Source organism: Manihot esculenta, chromosome 2 (genome assembly GCF_001659605.2).
Source record: "Manihot esculenta cultivar AM560-2 chromosome 2, M.esculenta_v8, whole genome shotgun sequence".
Lineage (NCBI taxonomy): Eukaryota > Viridiplantae > Streptophyta > Magnoliopsida > Malpighiales > Euphorbiaceae > Manihot > Manihot esculenta.
The window spans coordinates 10356511-10378119 of NC_035162.2; the positions used below are offsets into that span (position 1 = coordinate 10356511).

The following is a 21609-nucleotide window of genomic DNA, read 5'->3' on the forward strand; positions in this document are numbered from 1 at the left end:
ATTCCAAGAGAAACAATGGCCAAAAATGTTAGCTATAAAAGTGGAAGCATGTAACAGTTGTATTCTCATTGCCTTTATTCCTCAGAATAAGAAAAATCCACACTTCTCCATCATCTTCATACCTCACACTCCCAACAATGGAACAGAGAGCATACATAAGACTTCATCCCTTCTCTTGTCTTCTTCTTCTTCTTCTTCTTCTTCTGTGTGTTTCAGGATCTGTTGAAGCTTACAAAAACTACACAGTTGGTGATTCCTTGGGTTGGTATGACAATTCTGAAAAGCCTACTGTTAATTACCAGAAATGGGCTGATTCTAAGAACTTCAGCTTGGGAGATTTCCTCAGTAAGCTCTCAAATTTTTCACTTTTCTTTATGTTTTCTTTTCAATTCATGGGTTTTCTTCCTGAATCTTTGATGAATTCATTCTTCTAATTAAGTCTCTCTCTCATGTCTGAAGTTTCTGATCTCTGATTGAATTGTTGCCTGAATCCGTTGATTTGTTGAATTTCTGTCTCTCTGCAGTCTGTGGTAATCAAATAAAAATTTAAGCTAAGCTCAGAGTCAGTGATGACATCTTCCACATGTTTCTGATCCCTTTATCAGATGCTTAAGTTTTTTTTTTCTTTTTTTTGGGTGAATTACTGACTTTCCGGTTGAATTCAATTAATGAAATGGATGAGTGATGGAGTTTCATCACAGAGGATAGGACAGGATAGTAAGCATTTAAGATGTTACTATTTCTTTTCTTTTTTTTTTTTAAAAAAAAAGAAAATTCATTTTTTCTTTAATTCTATTGGACAGGTTTATTTTTTGAAACATATATATATATATATTTTTATAGAATGAAAACCTATAAAATAATAAATTTATTAAAAAATAGATTGAGTCGGTGCGGTCACATGGCAGTACAATTGGACAATGGCAGTAAAGAATGAAAATGAAAGTGCTCACTGACATCTGTCAGTCAGAACCCAAACTCACATATATTTCACTAGCTTTTAAGACAACACTTTCATTCTCTTTCTAATCTGGCACTGTATCATTGGCCGTTCTGCTAAATAATGATAAATTATATAAAAAAAAATAATTCCAATTAACTCTTTAAAGAAAAAAATTATTATTTAGTATTTTTAAAAAATATATTAAAATATTTTTGCAAAAATCCAACATTCTCTGCAGTTTGGGTTAATTGATCAGTTCAATTAGGGTTAATTAATTAATGTTTTTTGTTTCTTAAATTTGATGTTAATGGCAGTTTTCAACACCAACAACAATCATTCAGTAGTTCAAACATACAACTTGACGACATACAAGCTCTGTGATTACGACAACGCCTTAGAAAATGATACCATAGAATGGTCAGCTACTGATCCTTCAAACACTGACACTCAAGGAGTCACCGTCGCTGTTCCTCTACTCAAGGAAGGAACCACTTATTTCTTCTCCGGTGATTATGACGGCGACCAATGCAAGAACGGTCAACACTTCCAAATCAATGTCACTCATGGTCGAGGCTTGCCGGAAAGTCTCAAAAGTCCGTCGGAGCAGGCCCCTGCACCTAATAGTCCTGATGTCAACGGTGCTGATTCTGCACCAGAAACAATCGTACCTGCCAATTTTGATCATCCTCAAGATGTAAGCGATGATGATAAGGTGGAGTCAGGTTCTATTTCGTTATATTTGAGGTTCATAAGCTTGAAGTTGAATGGGATTTTGGTTTTATTTGGGATTTTTTGCTTGTTTTGATGGTTATTGTTGCTGTGAGGTTTTATATTTAAATTCATTTTATTTATATTTTCTTTTGTATCTTAATTAATTATTTACAAGTGATTATCATCTTGTATAATATTGCATATCATAATCAATCTTACAGAGATTTTTTTTTTGAATTATTGACAAATTAGTAGCAAACCAATAAAAATTTACTGGTGATTGTTGCTTGAAGATTTGCTTGTGCTTGAGGTTTCTTCTTCTTCTTCTCACCATTGGTACCCTGAAATCGGACTTCATCATTGTTTTTAGGCTTCTGTAAAACATAATCCCTCCTGAAAGATTTATCAGGAAGAATTAGAGGCTTCGCTCGCATCATCTCAGGATCCGCAGGTTGGCTTTCAGGTTTCTTTGCAGACTTCTTAGTATTAGCAAGATTGGAAGATTGTGATTTGTTCTTGTCGGTCATAGGAACCTTGGTGGGTTCAACCAGTTTCAATGCCTTTTGATCATCAACGCAGCAAAAGAGTTCCCCAGTGAAAAATCCATGGCGATCGAATGCCTAAATCTCCACGCACTAACTCAGTAATCTTCCATGATCAAATTGGATTTCTCCAATTATTTTGCTGAAAAAATTACGTTACGAACATACTGGTCGTTTCTTTCCCTCTCTTCGGAAGGTTGGAGGAAAGAAAAAATAACTTTTGAGTAAAATAACTTTGAAATGACATTTTTCTTTGTTTGCGAAGTAAAAAAAAATGAGGGAAAATAAAACTTATTTTATTTTTTATTTTTTATCTCCCTTGGTATTTTTCCTCCGTTTTCTTTTTAATTAAAAAAAAAAAGCCAAAGTAAAATAGATTTTATTTTTCCACTCTTATTTATTTTTCTTCATTTTCCAAATAAAAGAAAATGTCATAAATTACGTTTTCCATCTAAAATTATATTAAAATTAAGGTTTATATGAAAAAAAAGACTAAAATTTTATAATATTTTACATTTATATCCTAAATTTAAAATTTTAAACAATAAAATTAATTTTTTTCATATTTATCTTAATTTTAATTATTAATATCAATCAATTTTGACAAAATAAAGTTTAATCCATGTCACATAGGTTTATTAATTTTTAAAAAAATTATTAAATAAAAAATTATAAACATTTTTATTAATTTATATTTATATCTAAAATTTTAAATTTTAAATAATAAAATTAAAAAATTTCAACTTACAACAATTATAACTAAAAAAACTACATTGAATTTAAATGAATACGTTTAATATAAATATAATTCTATATAAAACATATTTAAGAAATATTATATTAATATTAATATAAAAATAAGTAAAATATTTATAATAAAATATAAATATTTAGTTTACTAATTATAAAATTTATTTTTGTGCAACCTTATAACATTGCACCTAACTTAAAATATCCCACTGTTTCACATCCAACCCTAATTCTCAATCCTAATCCTCCATTTAGAATAAAAAACTTTACAAAAACTCAATTCAATTAATTTTTTTAAGAAAATAATTTAAAATTTTTAATTTCAAAAAAATAATTTTAAATAAAATTAATATTATACATAATTTTTTTCAAAAATTTATTTAATTTTTTTTTCTTATAAAATGAATCATACAAATATAAGATAAAAAATTAAACAAATTAAAAAATCTATTAGCCAAACTAATCTAGATTCATACTAGTATGTCCACTAAAAAGAGTAAGGTGCTTTTTCTTAAATTTTAAAAATGTTTCATATTTAAAATTTAAATTAAAAAATAAAAAGAATCCATGGCATCATAATTTATTTTTTAGGATAAACTATTAATATTAAAAAAGACAAAAATAGTAAAGTTTGAGATGCACTTAGAATTTAGAATTTCATATTAATAAATGAATTTATCAAATTTAGATAAGATTTTTTTTTTTAAATTTTAAATGATGCGTTAGGTTTAGATTAAATGAGTGTGTATAAGAATTATAGGCATAATAACAAGGAAAACCACCCAAAACTCTAATTATAGACACTCCTGGTAAGACAATAATATGATCTAAATTTGACATTTCTTCTCCTGATTTATCTCAAAAGTTTTCACCTACCACTCTAATTCAAGCCCCAACACCAGTTTTGGCCAAAGATATCTATCAATAGTTTATTTTTTTATTTTTTTGCCAAAGATCTATCTATAGTCTATCATGCTGGCTGTTTAGGGATCAGAAAACTACCGGCCAAAGAAAAAGAGGGAAAAAAAAAAATTCTAATGGAGAAGTTGTAATCCTTATTATATAAACTTTTTACAGAGCAGGGAATGATAGATTCCCTTTAAATTAATACATATACTGAGATTTCTTTTTTCTATATCACATCACATTATTCCAACTTTTCTCTCCTTGCTCTCCTTGTCCTCCATGGAAAAGCAGGAGGTAAGCATTCCTAATTTTATAAGTTTTTTTTTTTCAAGAAATTAATTTTATTTTGTTTTCAATTTCAATTCTGATTTCTTTTATTAATTCAATAAGAATGTTCTGATTTTTCTTATCTTTAATTTAATTATCTGTGAAAAGCCTTTTTCTTGACATTGAAGCTTTTTGAAAATGCAGCTTTTAGATATTGAGATGTTTTTATGTTTTGTAATTAAAATATATTATTTTTTAAATAAAACTATTTTTAATTATCTCTAATATAATTATATTTTTCTCAACTACAATTCTTGCAATTCTGTGAAATAGGGCAAACATAATTTTTTAAATAGACTCATTTTACGTAAAGATAAAAAATTTTAACAAAAATTACATGATATGTATTAATTGCCCTAAAAAGATAGTGAATCATAAAATTCACAAAGCATTGGTAGCAGAAATATGAATCCATGAACTTGTATTTGGTTAATATGCATTGATGACCAAAGGGATATTAACCAAGCCAAGTTCACAAGGATTTTACGTCGATTCAATTGAGAAATGAGCAAGCATTTCTCGACTATCTAATAAGTGTGCGAAGAGTTTGTGCATCAATATCTCGCACTAACTTCAACACACTTTAAAGTCTCGAGATCGAATCTTCTCATTCTTGAGAGTGCAGACACAAACTTTGTAATTTTGCAATGGGAAATTCATCTAAACCTAATTCCTTTTCATCTGATTATATTTGAATAGCAATCATTTGCTCTTTAAGTTTCTAAGATGTTTTGTTAGATGATTCTCTGTTCTACAGAAAAATGGCTGGACATCCGTTCCTCAGTTTGGAGGCTGGGACTCCAAAACACCAGTAAACACCGATTACTCGGTGGTTTTTCAACAAGCTCGAGCTAACAGGAAACAGCAGAAGAGAGATATCAAACATCCCAGTCTTGGAAATGAAAGGGAATTTGCTCATACTCAACAAGATGATTCAGTCATGGTAACTTTCTACTTGCACAACTTAGTCTCATTAGGTTTACCATGCTCCCTTCAAACGAAGCGAATGCTATATAACATGTGGAAAATTCTTGTCTACAGTGGATTAAGAGATAGACTCATGACATTGCAGCTTTTTGAATTTCATTCAAAAATTTGCAGTGAAATAAAAACAGAAATTTTAGAATGAAATAAAAAAATATGCGTAATGTCATTGGATTGAGTCGCATATGAAAACGTAGACCTAGCCGAGGCAAGAAAATTTCTAAACTTGCAAGGAAAGCAAATTATATGAATTCTGCTTTGGAACAGAGAAAATAATGAAGAAGAGAGAAAGCAGAGGACAAACAGAAAAAATCATCAACATAATTTGTGACTTTGCTTTCTAATCTTTCCCCTTTTTATTGTCATGCAGAGGAAAAAGAAGATCTTGACCTACATTAATTGCTGTATTAAGCCTTGATTTGCAGATAATTTTCAAGGCATTGTCTACAAATCTCCTATATTTTTACAATATTAGAAACAAGGTTTGGCTAGTAAATCTACAGATGAAAAATGTCCATGAATAGATATTTCATCTGGGAACTTTCTGTAAAATTTTTGTGTGCTATATATGTCTAAACAGACAAATTTCTAATTCAGCATCTGCTCTATATTGGAAAAGCAGGAAAAGATATGTTGAACTGGATAAACACAGTGAATTTCTATATTATCAATAATATTATTTGCAAGGAGGGATACACAGCATAGAATCCATTTTATTTATTCAAGACAAGTTTCAGCGTAAGTGTACAGTTCACATATGCACTTTCAGTATGGACTGAAGAAGCATAATACCTGCGCTTAAGTTGTAGATTTAGAACGATGAACAGGAGCATTGAGGGAAGAGAGGTATGATTCATCCGCCTTGTTAATTCCATTGAAAAGGTAACTGAAAGGGGGCATTTTTATGTACTTTCCAGAACCAGGGACAACCTTCAGTTCACCATTTTCCCATACAACTCTTCCTCCAGCAATAGTCACCTCAACCTTTCCCTGAGAAGAGATGATTATTAACTTCCAAACATAATATTGAATAACTAGGTCAGAATGCTAACATGAATACATATGCACACAAAAGATAAGTACATGAATGTAGAAGACAACACATGGAGAGAAAGAAATTGGGCCAGGACTAATCAGTTCCAGATCTTTTAGTCCTTAATGCAGACATGACCAAGCCCAGATTATCAGCTCCTTAGATGCCCAATTGAATAGATGCATTCTAAAATATAAAAACCAAAAATGGTTTCGTGGACCAGGCGAGAATAGGCCCAACTCATTTATGGAGCCGACCTTAGTCAAGCTGGATCAGGCCAAGGGACCTGTTTAAGAAGCAAGAAAATAATATAGCATATGGTAAATAACAACCATGAAACAGCAGATGGTGCCTACTGCCTAAACTTAGAATAAGGAAAGGTACTATCATATTTATGAGGCCACATGTTTTCTATATAAATACTTTTGTTTGCAAGAAAATAAAAAGCCCATAATTTTGCCCCGGGATCCTTCATTTATTTAAAAAAAAAAAAAAAAGGTCAGACCTAACTAACCTCCAAAAGCTAACTCTAGAGAATGGAGGAGAGTCTACAGATTTTACAAGGGGCACACCATCGCTTATCCCAAATCAATGTGGGAATTTAACACACCTAGCAGAATCAAACACTTGTGGAATGCCAACATTGGCTAAGGAGACTCCTATACTATCTTAAGAAAATGGACTGAATATAACTCATGCCCAAAAGATAGCTCAAGATTGGGAGCGCCAAAGACTTTACAAGGGCACATTACCGCTTTTCCAATTCAACTTGGGAAAATTCACTAGTTTACAATGTGAGAGCCTTTAAGTGGAAATATACCGATGAAAAGTCCAGCTATCCTTTCATAACTAGAAGGATGCAGCATACGTTAATTTTTAACTGAAGATGAATCATAAATATAACAGTACTGGAAACTTGCACAAAAGATGAGGACTTATGATCTAAAATCATGAATTTGAATTAATTTTGTTAAATGAACTGAGAGCATCACAAGAAAAATAAGAAGCAATCAGGAGCATAGGATATTGACGCTTCAATCATTTTTAACACTCATTGAAGAAAACCAGGGCATTCATGTTCTTATATTTCATTTTCAAGAAAACTAGTAGATTACAATGAAAATATTACCTTCCCTTTCTTGCCTTCATAGACATTTGTATCTGATCGAGAGTGGTGAGACCTTGCACTAATTTCAAAGCTTGAGTTTGGATTGAATATAATGATATCTGCATCAGATCCAGGAAGAATTGCTCCTTTTCTTGGATATATATTGAAGATCTTAGCACTGGAAAAATTTTTGATGGATCAAAACAAGTTTTACATACTTCAGGCAAGTAAACCCACATAGACTGCAGAACATGTGACCATGCATTTTTCTGTTTAACCCTCAACTTAAGAACAAAACATACCATTCTGTGCTTGTCACCCGAACAAAATCAGTAACAGAAATTTGGCCAGATTCCTGAAGACAAGGAGAATAGTGACATCAACTTATACAGGTTGAGAGAAGGGTTAGTGAAGAGTCCAGAATAGCTTACCACCATTGTATCCCAAACCAGATGCATCCTCTCCTCAATTCCTATATTACCAATTACAAAACATAGTGAATAAGTAAAATGGCTTAAATTGAATCCGCATAGTAAGCATGTATGTTTAACTGAAAAACCAATTACCATTGACACCATTTGGAATTTTGCGGAAATCATCAATCCCAAGGGCTTTTTGTGTAGAATTAAACGTGCAATGATCAGTTCCCACAAGCTGCACAAAAAAGATTACCATGGGAATAGAACTGTCAGATCTGTTCAATTATGATATTAACGAAGATGTAATAGGAAATCAGAAGATGAAACATCAGAAGTTTTAACAAGATATGACATTAAGTTGTCTATGACGTGTATTTTAGATGGCAGTAAATTAATATCAAGTCTTCTTGTTTTGTGTCCAACAAGGTGACTGGGAAGCACAATTTTTGAACTGCTAATTTGTTCAAATTTGTGCATCACATTTAAAAGTTAACACCATGTGCATAATGAAAAGAGAGAAACCTGCAGAACTCCAGTTGAAAGGGCAGCTTGTAGGGCCTTGTCATGTCCTGATGCTCTAATAGGGGGACTCATGACGTACCTGAAACATGATAAATCTAAATGCTTAGATTACAGAATAAACAGACTGAACTGGTTCAAAATAGAAAGATAAATAAACTAATGATAAATAGTGTTGGCGTACTTTGATGCAGTGGTGAAGTCAGGATCCCAGAGCTTAGAATCATCAAGAACTAAACCAGAAATGATTGGTTCTCCGATCACCCTCTGTCCTGCAGTTGGAAGAAAGCGACAATGCCTTCATGTCTTGTGAAAATTGAAATCAATACAGCAACAGGTGGCAGTAGAAGTATAAGTTAGAAACCTATATTTCTAAAACATAAGTACAGGTCTACTCACTACTGGGAATCCAAATACATTTTTAGCTAACGAAATAGCTAACAACCATATTGCAACGAAGTGGGGTGCCTTTGGTGCACCTGAGTAATATGTGATTAGACAAATCCTATTCTGTATTTGTCTTATCCATGGATAATTGGATATAGTATAGTTATCTGGAGAACAACTAACATCGCCCAATTGGGAGATGCTGCATCCCACAGACCTAACATCCTCCAATTGAGGGGTGTAGAATCCTACATTATGGGGACTATAGGCTTCCCCACAAACAACAGCCAGTAAGCTTTTGAAGTTTCAATAACCTCTTTCAATGATGCCACTTGGTTTACTCAATTTCAGAATCTTAAAATCATGGCATGTTGGGCTTCAAATATAGAATTCTACTAAGCCATAAGAGTGACTTCTGGCTAATGGCTTGTGTTCACAAAAGTTGCACATAAAATTTAAAATTCAAAAGTTAACAAAACATATTTATTCAATTCATGTAGCTTGTTTAACTTATTGACTAACAACATGATGCATCCAACAATTAAACACTTTCTTTTTCTTTTTATAATTCTTTGGAGCCCTAAAATGACAAGTTCACCATAGCATCACAATCAAATAAACACATGTACCTACAGATGCAAAGGTGACATCAACCGTAAAATTTCAAGGTTGAGGAATCCAGAGTATGAAGTGTTGCATTAGAGCATAAGTGACTAGTATCTAAATAGGCATTAGACACCCTCTAAAACTGTCATGGATTTCTAAATTTGGTACTGTGTATTGCACACTGTTTATCCTTTACTTCACTCTCCAGCACTCTCCAGACAGCACAAGTGATGGTTAATTCTGTCATACAGACAACATTTAACATATTACAGCACCTTGCTATTTAAGACTCAGGTATTCAAGAAAATTGAACAAACATATGGATGATATAAATCTACAGTTTGCTACCTCTTTGAAAGGAATCTTTCTAGTAAAGGGTTTCTCAACTTAAGTCTACAGGTTATCCATGTTTACTAGCACCATCACTTCAAACAACATCACACAACAAAATTTGATATGTCAAGAATTCGCACCTGACTTCCGAGCTCTAGCTATTTCTTCCATTGCATCAATACTCATCACATGAACAACATAAAGAGGTGTATTCACAAAACTTGCTAAACGAATAGCACGAGCAGTTGCCTCACCTTCCAGCTGCAGCATCAAAATCTAAGTTATACATGAAACCCAAGCATACTTGAAATACTCATAAAGGAAGTTGAAAAAAACACACAAGTGAAATATAAACAATTTTTTGCTCTATATGAATGGTTATAAATCAGAGCTCCAACTAGAAATATATACAAATTGCTAAACTATGCAAATCATTCATCATAAACAATCCATTCTTAAAGAACTATGTGACCACAACAAATTGCACCAATGCAAGATCAGATACAAGACCTTCCCAGCGCTTCAATTGACTAAAACCATTAAACAGTTGTATCACAAGATTGACCTCATACAGACTAGTGCACTGAAAACAAATACAGAAACAACTATCTCTGCAAGTCTGCAACATTATAAGCATAATGCCAAATAAAGTTCATGATCCTGGAAATCTAAAGAACATTTAAAGCCCATACCACACTCGCCATATATATACACACAGGCACGCACACATATATGTATAAAACTAAGAAACTACTAGTTTGGTCAAAGATATGAACAACACATTTAGTCAATAAATAGCCAACAGATTGATCACTATTCTCATTTTAGTTACACAAAAATCCAAGACAAGTGAAAATTTGATTTACAAGAAAAAACACATGAAAAAAAAAATATAAAAAGTTAGATGCATAAAAGAGTTAACACATCTAAAGGCTAGTTTATATACATGAGTAGTGATTTACAAAATACATTAGCATTCCAACCCCAACAAAACAGAACACCTGCTCTGGTAGTTACAATCATGGCACTCTTGGCTCTCTTTAAAAGTTAGTGCGTATGTACGCTTACTATCACTAAAGAAATCAAAAGAACTATCAAGAATAAAAGGTGATGCTAACAGTGCATATCAATGTGTCGAGAAATAAATCTTTAAAGCAAAGTTCAAAAAGCTGGATGATATGATTTGAGATTTACCACTGGTGGCCTTGAAAGAGCATGCCCCTCAGGACCAGTAATACCAAGTTCTATCATTCTATTCTGCCCTTCAAAAACAGCATCTCCATTTTCTGCATGGACCATGGCTAAGGCACCAAGAGACTTGCACCGTTTGAATCCTTGTAACAGAAGCTCATCATTGACCATAACGAACCCCTTGTATGCCATAAAAAACTTGAAAGAGTTTATACCTGTGAATTCCAAATGTATATACAATTTATTAAAAATATACAAATAGCAGAAAATGAACCAAATTCGCCAAAATCCAGTTTATGAAAAATAAAAGTTAATGGTACCAACCTCTTTCCTTCACCATAATTTCCATTTCCTTTGAAACTTCTTCATCCCATTTGGTGATTGCCACATGGAAACCATAATCCATGCAAGAGTTCTTTGCCTTCTTTTCATAGGCTTGAAGACCTGCCGTTAAATTGCCATTGACTGGCATAACAAAATCAATATGCATCGTTGTTCCACCTGCTAAAGCAGCAGCCTGACCACTGAAGAAGTCATCAATAGCCTCCGTATTCATAAATGATATAGCTAGATGAGTGTGGGGATCAATTCCTCCTGTTAATGTTTCCAGGAAAATCAGTCATAAAATGGGAACTTAGTAACTAATTACCTGTTCTGTAGGAAAACATTTTAACTGCATTTTCAGTTAGATGCCCTAGATTGAATTACTTATAGTTCCCACTGATAAGAAAGAAGCACAAAGATTTTCCTTCCATTCATAAAAGGGTTAAAAAGAGCAGCAGCAATCTATCATGTATGTATCTGTAGATTGGCAATTAACCTGGCATGACAAACTTTCCAGTGGCATCAAGAACCTTAACATCATCAGCAACCTGCCAATGGAAACCAAATAAATCACATGCGAAAGATAGGGAGCACAATAAAAAGGGAAAGCATTAACAATTAAAAACCAGGCTGAGAATAAGCCAGAAAACTAGACAACTGAGCACCATAAAAGGGTAATAGAAAAGTATCACATTCTATATAGAGAAGACAGATTCATTCGTAAATCATAAGGGCATTAGTAGATAAAATTTCAACAGTGACAAGTTCAGAACTACAAAGTACAAGACTCACACTTTCTAATGCAACTTCTATGCCAAGTTGGGAAAGCTTAGTTATTATTTACATTTGAGGTACACCACAGAAATGCAGTACATATGAGAAAGCATTGTTGATTGCTTTGAAGAAATTCCAGGATTGATTAAAAAATTAATTTTCCAGAAAAAGAAAGCCTATTCTCTTTTTCTCAAAAAAAAAAAGCTCTTTAAAAAGAATTTTCCTTTCTTTTTCATGCTTGGAATCATTGGAAATCCTTCAACTCTCCAGGAATATATCTAGATCAACCAAAGTACAAGATAAATTAAGTTTACCAACAACAAAAGCCAACTCTACTAAATAATGAAAAGATAGATTTGGATTTGGCTACTATTAAAACACAGTCATGTAATATGTTCCCCTACTTGACATCAAAAAGATCACATTTGGATGAAGAGAACAGCCTATAACCAATTTCTAGTAGTGAAAACCAATAGAACAGTGTAATATAATCTTTTTTGTTTATTGGTAGGTTGGCAGATCATTTGTACTTAAGATGGTTACAGACTGAGAGGGATTGGCATAAATGAAGTGCAAATCAGACCCATATTTACAGGAAGTTGCAGAAAAAAGTGGGTACATCTTAATTCAACTATGATTTTTCTAACGTTTGAAACTCCTCTGCAGCGATTCAAATAGGAAATATATGAAGCTGTAGTAACAATCACCAACAGATAATAAAATAGCACAGAATTTCAATTTGGTTTACCCTCTCAATGTTGGTCTACATCAATAGACATGCCTTCTTTCACTACTTTCAATAAATACTACTATTACAAGCTTAAAACTTTCTATGCATTATCCCAATACACCTGATATATCCCAAACAATAAACTATCATAGAAAATACGTTAGTTAGTCCTTCTCATTCTCCTCAAGATTATATGTTCAATACCCCTCATCAATAGACATGAATTCCATCTACTTGGATTCTATACCCCTCTCTCCACCTTATACCATGTTTGGGTAATTTTGAAGAGGGCAAGGAAAATAAAAGGAGAAAAATATTATTTATTTTCCTCATTTATTTTCCCTCCTGTTGTTTGGATAGGTGAAAAAAACAAAGTATGAAGGAAGGGGTAACATATAAAATTGATATATATATGTGATATAAAAAAGTCTATGGTTTCTGAAGGGAAAATAAAACTTATTTTACTCCTCTATCTAAACAAGGTAAAATATCACACCAAATTTATTTTAGCTCCTTTATTGTCTTTCCTCCCCACTTTCCAACTATCCAAACAAGCTCTTTGCAACAGCTAATAACCTATCATAATATTCATATTTATAGTACTAAAGATTTAGTCTAATTATGAATCACATTAAATTTAGACTAACACAATACATAGGAAATCTACTTTATCTAAGAAATAAGCCTCCATATTATTAAGTAATATTTTTCCCAACTAAGTAGGAAAGTGTCTTTCTAAATCCTACTAGATCCTGAGTTACGAATCTAACAGAAGCAAACCTACTTTTGTTAAGGTCTGTTAAAGGAATTAATCGTAAATTCTTACGAATCATCTTCCTACAGTCTTGAAGAATTTCCAGTGAAGTTAGTTGGATAGCTTCAATTTTCACCTGTATCTTTTGCAATAGCTAACCAACTCTTATATTCTATTTGATTGTCAAAATCATGAGCTCCAGTTATATTAAAAGCTCAATATATAAACAAACACCAAGAAATTGACCTTGAGATTAGGCTTCACAGCAACAATGATCCCATCCTCAACATAAACATCAGCAACCTCTTGATGATGAGCATTCACAACAGTTCCTCCCTTAATCAAGAGCTTTGACGATGATACTGGAATTCCACATCCAGCTTCACCATATCCAGTCCCAACTTCACAGAACTGCAAAAGATCACCATTAAACAAAAAGCGCACCAATTAAAATCCTTTATTCTCAAGGCTTGAACGCTTCAATTACTATCGAATTCATTCTAATTCATGTTCCGGGCATCCAAACAACGTCAATGTCAACCCGGAAAAGGCAAGTTCTAAGCACCTGGTTTAATTGTGATACTGAAGGAGAAGGAAAGAGAAGAAGTGAGAGCGACAAGAGATAGAGAAGAAAAGCTGTGGAAGTCGAAGCCATGGGAGCTGTAATCAATCAACTGCTGCAACCTGCAAGTGAATGCGAGCGCCTGCATCATTATATTCATTTTCAAATCATATAATCCATTAATATTTACATTTTTTAAAATTTTATTTTTTGATATAATATTTTTAAAATTAAATTATGAGGTCAGCACTTTTTTTAAAAAAATTTGGAGGATGAGATTTTATTCCCTAGAGCCGATTTGATCGATTGATTAGATGGCGAGGTGCACAAGAATTTGCTAATTAAGTGCTTTATTTAAATAAAATAATTCAATTTTTGATTAATTATAATTATTAAATTAGATATTATATTTAAATTCAAATATTGATTATATACGTACTGCTGCATATAAATATTTGATATAATTTTTATAAAATTAATTTTGAATGATCCAATTAAATTTTTCTATATATTTAAAATATAAAAATAGTAAAATTTCGAATTTTAATCTTTTTATTTATTTAAAATATTTATTTTTATAATAAAAAAAATTACCTTTTATTTCATGGAGTCTTCTTTTTGTAATTGGTTTCGTATGATGTTAAATTTTCATTGAACACCCTTATTGATATATTACATTTTCATTAAATTATAATAAAATTGAACTAATAATTAAATTTAACATCTTAATATTATTGATTTCAGATAGCAGGAATTATATAATATACAAAACTGCAAAAGCTTTTTTTTTTAATCTCAAATTATATATAACTTTTTAAAATAAATATATTATTATTTTTATATTTTAAAAATAAAAAATTGGTTTAAAAACTAATTTATAACATGAAATATTTATTTTTAATAGAATAATCTAATAAAAACTATATAATATACATTATTTTAAATATATTAATTATATTTTTTTCAAACTACAGAATTATATATATATTTCATAAAGTTCACGGAGAGGATAGCTTTTTAACGCATTTTAAGGTTTAACCTGGTGAAAAATACATCTAGTAGTCTTGAAAGGTTTAAAGTTCGACTCTCCCGATCCCTATTTTAAAAAAACAAAAGAGGATAGCTTTTTAACATGACAATTTATGTTCTTAAAATTTGTTTGTATTGTTTAAGATGTAATATTTTCAAATAAATTCAAAAAAAAATATTATAATTTAATGTTCTTATCTATTTTCTTTTTACAGATTACGGAAATTACACGTTTCACTGTATTATTTATTTATTTATTTTAGAAAAAGAGATAACCAATCATACTATTCCTTCACGTCATTACGCTACAACGACAGAATTCTATAGCATTTGTAAGTCAACCTTAATGTTAATAATTATTATTAGGTGATAGGTTTTGAAAAATTTAACTAATTTGTTTTTTTTTTAATTATCCAATTAGAATATATATATATTTTTATAATTAAACTGTTTAATTATTATGTTAAAAATTATTAATTACTTTATTTTTATTTTAATTAAAAAGTTTAAATAATATAAATATGTAAAATTATAAAGATTAAAATAATTTATATACTTAAAATGGAATTTAGTTTTTTAATAAAATAATTAATAAATTTAATTTTACAAAAAATTAGAAAATTTTAATTAAATAATTTTACAATATAAATGAATTAGTCGATTAGTTAGTCTCCCTTTTATCTTATTAGCTGAAACCGACTAAACGGTTTGATTCGAGTGAAGTTATTCCTTATTTCGATTTGATTTTTTAAATTTTAAGTTCGGTTCGGTAACTAAAGTTCAGTAGTTCTAATGTCTAAACTGGGTTTAGGGTTTTAGAACGAGCACAGAGGTTTTACTCTGAGACTGGCGTGTAAATCGGAAGCAGCACGTCTAATACTCATATATATATATATATATCAAAAACACAAGAATCAGGGATCTTGGTCCTTGCAGCGTTGTACGCTCAATTATCTGCTACAATAATCTGGTAGTGGGAGCTTCCTCATGGATGCATTGTTAGGATTCGAGGAGCAAACTCTAGTGGTTGATGCTGATGACCAAGTGAAATCATCATCATCATCGTCGCGTAGTTACAAGTTGGTGCCATGGTTGAACTGGGATGAGTGGGAATGGGTTAGAGATTCTCTTTTTTCAGATTCTCCAGAAAATATAGCATCTGCCATTAAAAGAGTAAGATCCAATTTTCTCTCTCTATTTGGTCGTTTTTTTTCCTCTGAAAATGGATAAATTTCTCTTGCATTATCTTTGTAAATGTCTTATTTTCGTGTTTAGATATCAACATGGCGAAGCAGGGGATGCCTACCAGTTGTTATTGATGTCACAGCTTCAATCATCGAAATTCAGCAAAAGGATCCTTTCTACAGGTAATTTCTTTATTCGAATGTGGGCAAAGTCAGGTATGCTTTTTCTAGGTTATTTTCTTTAGCAGATTTTCTTTCTTTCAGAGCTTAAATTCGAGGAAAAGTAATGAGAAGAGAAGTGCAATTTGAAACGCTTCAATTTTGTTGTGTTGGGGTTCTTATAGGTTGTCGTTGTTTCTTTTTATTGATATTATCTTTTAGATATCGCAAATAATATCTCTGTTTTCCCCTTCATTGTAGAAATGACCTACCAAGCGATGCTATACATTCAGAGCAAATGCTGGCCATGCTATATTGCATGGCAATCTTGAGGTACCATTTCTTTGCTTCACAATGGTGTCTTTTCTTCCTCTTCTGCCTCTACAATGGTAATCACATATGCTGCTCGATAGATCTCTAGAAAAATGATGATGGTAGCATAGGCTGCTTTCCAGCCTTAAATGCTGTTTTGCCTTTTGATTTTATTTTGCAGCCTCAAAATCTTAACATAATAGAGAAGAATTTATCGGCTAATTGAGTATAAGGTCTAGCTTATTTGTAACATGGATTTTATACATGTTTTCATGGTTTAATCTTTGTTGGCCAAAATTTACACTTAAGGTTGTCAGTTTTGTATGACACCATTTGTATACAGAGTTGTTAGTCTGACATTGAGTTTTATTCCTGAAGGCTTGTGAACTGTGTTGTTGAGAAGACACGGAAAAAAACTGAAATTTCAATTGCTGAGGCAGCTGGTGCAATTGGCATTCCACGCACACTGATTGACATTCGTCATGGTAATCCTCTGCCTAGTCCATTCTAGGCATTAACTAATTTAGTAATTGGAATAGAAAATTAAGTATTGTGTTACATTTGCCATTGGAAATTTATTGTCTTTATGACTTATCATCATTTTTCAGGACTTGATTTGTAACTTTTGCAATTCCCACAATTCATAAATATCGCAACAAAAACTTTACTGTTGTACAATTGTGTTCACAACACAAAATGTATTTAATTCTTTAATTGCTTTATGTGCAAAGTGATGTATGTTGCTGCAAGTTCTGTAGTTGTCCGTTAATTAGATTCATGAAATATATTCTTGACATATTTTGGCTTGAAAACTTGGAACTTATTTCTTTGTTTGCTGACTCTAATTGTAGAGGGTTCTCACCGTGATCTGCCTGCCCTGACTCTAGTTAGGGATTCAGCAGTTAAGGTATGCTACTATGCTGTCTGTGTAATAATTTTTATAATCATTGGAGTTGGTTGTCTTCCATAGGATTCTTCTTTGTTGGTTAATTTAGTTATTAGAGCTTGTCTAATGGAACTGCCATATCAATTGCTAATGGTTTCTTTTTCAGCTACCATTGGGCCAATTGCCCTACCAAAACCAGTTTTTGTCACTCATTTTCGCTGGTAACTGCTTTCTAGGAAATAGCTGAGGCATACTCATTAAATTAATGTTTGCTATTGCTAATCTTCTTAATTCACTGGCTCTTGCTTGAGGATATCTTCTATTAGTCTTCAAATAATTTTGATGGGCAACTGTCTAAGTCAAGTAATCTTAAATTGTAAATATTCGGACCTCTAGTAGAAGAATTAGCCATCTTTTAAGTGCTAAACCATTTGCGACTATTCACAGAGGCCAATAGATCTGTTGCCTCTTATTGTTTCACGCCATATTTTTGCATGTGGATCCCACATTTAATTGAATTGTATTCTGATAAAATGTTGCGAGTTTATTTTTCCTCCTGGCATCTAGTGTCTACAAGCAACTTCATCGTATCTGCTGTTGATAATTTCAGGCAATTCATTGGTTGAAATCTTATTATTGGGAGCCTCAGACAGAACAGATTCCGTTCCAAAGAGATGGAACTGCTGAAATCAGGAAAGAAATCAAAGCAAAACTCCGGGAATTGGCATCATGCTTGAAAGTTAGGCAGAATTCCCTACCTGGTTCTTCACTAATCAAAGGAAAATGTGAGTTTGCAACTCTGTTTCTTTTATACTATGATGCCTTATATTGGTGTTATTCTCTAGCTTATGTAACCTGTTGTTGACTTAAATTATGGAGGAGTTTGCACAAAGGTTTTAAGGATATTGTTTAGTGTTTTGCCTTTCTAACTTTAGTGGCTGTTGCTGTCAATAAATATTCTTAAAGATGTCATTTCATTAAGTAATATCTATTCTTGCAGCATTTTCATTTGAAAACCACCATCTTTTAAAAATCAGTTTGTGCTTGGTTCATTGAAAATAACATTATAGCATTTGAAGTATTAAAAGGAAAGGAGACTCTTAAAATAAAATTATTTCAGATGCTGATATGGTTTTGGGGCTTTCAGTTTAATCTCCTTGGAATCTACACTGTAAAGACAAATGCTGTTTAGGTTGTCATACCCACTGAGATAAGGTGAATGTGTAATTTCTTTTACTCAGTTTTTTTTATCCTTTATGTAGAATGGGTTAATCCTTTAATGAGAACATCTTAGCCTGAATTCTGATATAATATGCTATTCCCAGTTTTTGTCACAAGGTCAGTAAAGCAATTAGCATTTAGTGTCTTGTTGAATACCAAAGGAACTGCTTAACTGTCTGCCACTGCCAAAACAGTCTTGACTTAACTGTAAACCTTAAAATTTTCTGTATCCTAACAGGGATAATACATGCATATGGTATTATATGCTTTAATTTGGTTTCGTGTTTTCTGTTATGTGATTACAAATCTTGTCACTAGTTTAGGGTTTTGCAATCTTATTAAGCAATAAGCATCATGTTTGTAGGTGGCAAACATCGGGAACAGCTTTGTGGCCGTAATAAATTTTTTTCTCTTATGGCCAGCAAGCTGAATTTGTCCAAATCTGGGGGTAAGATATTGTGCTCTGTTTCCTTGTAGGAGAATCCTTATATATGTGAAAAGTATCTGTAATTTGTGGTTTTCTTTCCCTCCAGTCTGAAAGCAGTAGTGATTTTAATTCATGATTTTATTTCACTCCGCAAGCATTCTTGGTAGTTAGTTTCTGTGCTCAAATATTAATATATTATTGAAAAAGGTTTTTTCCTTTAAAAAAAAAAAGGAAAACAACAAAATATTAGTATTATCAGCATATGAGATGCATTATGTATGCTGATCTGATGATGACATGATGTACCTATGTTCAGGTTCTAAGAAGCACACTGTGAAGACCTTGAAAAATCTGGTTCATTTATATTCCTCCTCCTCCTCAGAAGTACTATCTGTACTGTTGGAGTTCTTGCTCAAGGCTTTGGATTCATCAAATTTGGTGCAGCTTCCCAGAGATGACCTAATTGGCCAAGAGTTGCACAAACAGTTGGATGATTGGAAGCTTGTGATAACAAAATTATCAAACAAGGAACCAGAATTACTTCCAGTGCTTCTTAAGGCCATTTTAAATATGATTGAGACTCAAGAAGCCACGAAATACGAAACAGGTAACTGCAAATGCAGCAATGTATTCTAGGTTCACAAAATTTGTTGCAGGATTCTTGTTGACTTTCATTTGAAATTTTTATTTTTATTTAGGAACATATTTGGCATCAATGGAGTCTAGCACAGGAACTGGCAAAATTGAACAACTTTCTTTTTTGTTCATTTGGCTTGTTGGACAACTTAAGTTACTGAAGCCCTTTCGCCACGTACATACAAAAAAGACTGAAGTCTCTGCAACAGAAACATATCTGTCAAATCCAATACTGATAGAGGTGCTACGAAAATGCCTTGTGATATCATGTGGCAACAAGCAACTTATGGATTCAGCACTTCATCTTGCTGAGTTGACCGGTAACAGCCGGTTGATGGAGAAACTCAGCAAACTAAGTTTTCCCAGTTCTTCAGATTTAGATGTAGCTGAAGAAATTTACTCTCTTAAGTGTTCTAGTAACCTCCTTGTCCAGCAAGATGAGTCTATCAAGCAAGCTGCCAATAAACTAGAGTTGGTAAAACATAGCCTAGCTAACCGCAGAATTGTGAAGACAACAGATGGTGCTTTGGGAAGAGTAGGCAGATGGTCTGTGGTGAAATCATGGAACCCCTGTCCAATTGGTATGTTGCCTCATGATCTTGGGTCTTCTGGATGTCTTCCTGTCCTTGACCATAATGATGTTAGCAAGAAGCCTGTGGATTCGTCAGAAAGACCTCAAATCTCAGAAGTGAAACATAGTGTTGCAGAAGAACATAGTTCCGATATTCAAGGTGATAACCCAGGTGCTGAGACAAGGAGCAAGAGGGAAGCTAGTAATGATATTTGTTTATTGGATAGGTCAATTGTTAAGAAGATGAGAGAGACTTTAGATTCTAGTGAATCATATGAAGATGTTATGTTGCCGGCAGATATTAGAGGTTGTCTGATGATAAATGGTGTGTGGAAGAAAGTTGGGGAGGAAGAGCTACTTGCCTATGAGAGTGTAAGGATTTTGGTTTAGTTAATGCTTTATTTATAATTCAACTGTGCAATTTATTTATGAAGATCGTGTAATCATGAACCGTTTTGTTTCATATATTTTAATTAATAATTTATATAAAAAAATATTTTTCATTTAAAGATTTAATATTTTTAAAAAATATTTAAATTTTAATTTTTAAATAAAAATATATAAAATTTTTATTAAATATTATTATAAAAATAAATTTTTATATTAAATTAATTATTAATATAAATGAATTTGAATGATGAATACCCTAAAAATAAAATTTGATCATGATTTAAATTTATTATAAATATTTTTTAAAAATTTAAATTCGTACCAATAAAATTCAATTGAATCAGTACCAAAAGAACGACCCCTTGGATCCCTATCCCTACTCTGCCTTAGAATAAAAGTCAAGCTTATTGATGTGATCTAGTTTAATTTGCTTTTTTTTATTATTTTAATTTTAATTTTTTAATCTTAATATAATTTTTAAAAAATTGTTTTTCATTAATTTTGAATAATCATGCTAATTGAAGCTGTCAACAAACGTGTCCAATTTTTAAAACATTGACCATCACCTTTTTTTCATATTATTTTCCCCTAGAATTTTTAATTTGAAAATGCAGAATTTTAATGTATATATTAATCAATTAAATGTATTTTATCTAAAAAAATTCAGAGAGTATTTGATTTATCCTTTCCATTCAAAATCACCTCCAAACAGTTAATACCATTTTCAATCCGCTCTAATTTACACTATATTATCTTTTTAATATTCATTAATTATCAAATTTTCATATTAATATAAATTTTAATATATGTCAATAAATTATTTATAATTAAAAAATAAAATATAAATATCATAGAAATAACTATATTAATTATAACGGTTGATTTATTTTT

General features: G+C 31.7%; 3 protein-coding genes across 4 annotated transcripts; 2 read left to right on the forward strand and 1 right to left on the reverse strand.

Annotated features, from left to right (window-relative positions):
• Positions 1-55: 55 nt before the first annotated feature.
• Positions 56-1894, forward strand: LOC110609501 (blue copper protein). The gene is made up of 2 exons (XM_021749100.2): positions 56-345; positions 1258-1894. Exons 1-2 carry the CDS (start codon positions 138-140, stop codon positions 1746-1748), a joined length of 699 nt encoding a protein of 232 aa, XP_021604792.1. The 5' UTR covers positions 56-137; the 3' UTR covers positions 1749-1894.
• A 3902-nt stretch (positions 1895-5796) lies between these two features.
• Positions 5797-14064, reverse strand: LOC110609499 (dihydropyrimidinase). The gene is made up of 13 exons (XM_021749098.2): positions 13907-14064; positions 13588-13752; positions 11580-11631; positions 11084-11353; positions 10763-10974; positions 9709-9829; positions 8427-8514; positions 8246-8324; positions 7871-7958; positions 7736-7776; positions 7607-7659; positions 7326-7482; positions 5797-6153 (listed from the first exon to the last, which is right to left on the reverse strand). Exons 1-13 carry the CDS (start codon positions 13994-13996, stop codon positions 5962-5964), a joined length of 1608 nt encoding a protein of 535 aa, XP_021604790.1. The 5' UTR covers positions 13997-14064; the 3' UTR covers positions 5797-5961.
• A 1645-nt stretch (positions 14065-15709) lies between these two features.
• LOC110610138 lies at positions 15710-20778 on the forward strand. 2 transcript variants are annotated; one of them, XM_021750008.2, is made up of 9 exons: positions 15710-16105; positions 16208-16299; positions 16537-16608; positions 16966-17072; positions 17439-17494; positions 18084-18258; positions 19059-19142; positions 19438-19728; positions 19820-20778. In XM_021750008.2, exons 1-9 carry the CDS (start codon positions 15920-15922, stop codon positions 20716-20718), a joined length of 1962 nt encoding a protein of 653 aa, XP_021605700.1. In that variant the 5' UTR covers positions 15710-15919; the 3' UTR covers positions 20719-20778. The 2 variants fall into 2 exon arrangements, with proteins under 2 accessions (XP_021605700.1, XP_021605701.1); XM_021750009.2 differs by lacking the exon at positions 19059-19142.
• Positions 20779-21609: the final 831 nt, after the last annotated feature.

Excerpts from the sequence above, each read along its gene's own strand:
- LOC110610138 (XM_021750008.2), top strand. The coding sequence starts at position 15,920 with ATGGATGCATTGTTAGGATTCGAGGAGCAAACTCTAGTGGTTGATGCT. Across the intron at positions 16,106-16,207 it reads TAGCATCTGCCATTAAAAGA|ATATCAACATGGCGAAGCAG; the intron begins GTAAGATCCAAT and ends TTTCGTGTTTAG. Across the intron at positions 16,609-16,965 it reads TATTGCATGGCAATCTTGAG|GCTTGTGAACTGTGTTGTTG; the intron begins GTACCATTTCTT and ends TTATTCCTGAAG.
- LOC110609501 (XM_021749100.2), top strand. The coding sequence starts at position 138 with ATGGAACAGAGAGCATACATAAGACTTCATCCCTTCTCTTGTCTTCTT. Across the intron at positions 346-1,257 it reads CAGCTTGGGAGATTTCCTCA|TTTTCAACACCAACAACAAT; the intron begins GTAAGCTCTCAA and ends TGTTAATGGCAG.
- LOC110609499 (XM_021749098.2), bottom strand. The coding sequence starts at position 13,996 with ATGGCTTCGACTTCCACAGCTTTTCTTCTCTATCTCTTGTCGCTCTCA. Across the intron at positions 10,975-11,083 it reads AATTATGGTGAAGGAAAGAG|GTATAAACTCTTTCAAGTTT; the intron begins GTTGGTACCATT and ends TGGAATTCACAG. Across the intron at positions 6,154-7,325 it reads ATGAAGGCAAGAAAGGGAAG|GGAAAGGTTGAGGTGACTAT; the intron begins GTAATATTTTCA and ends ATCTCTTCTCAG.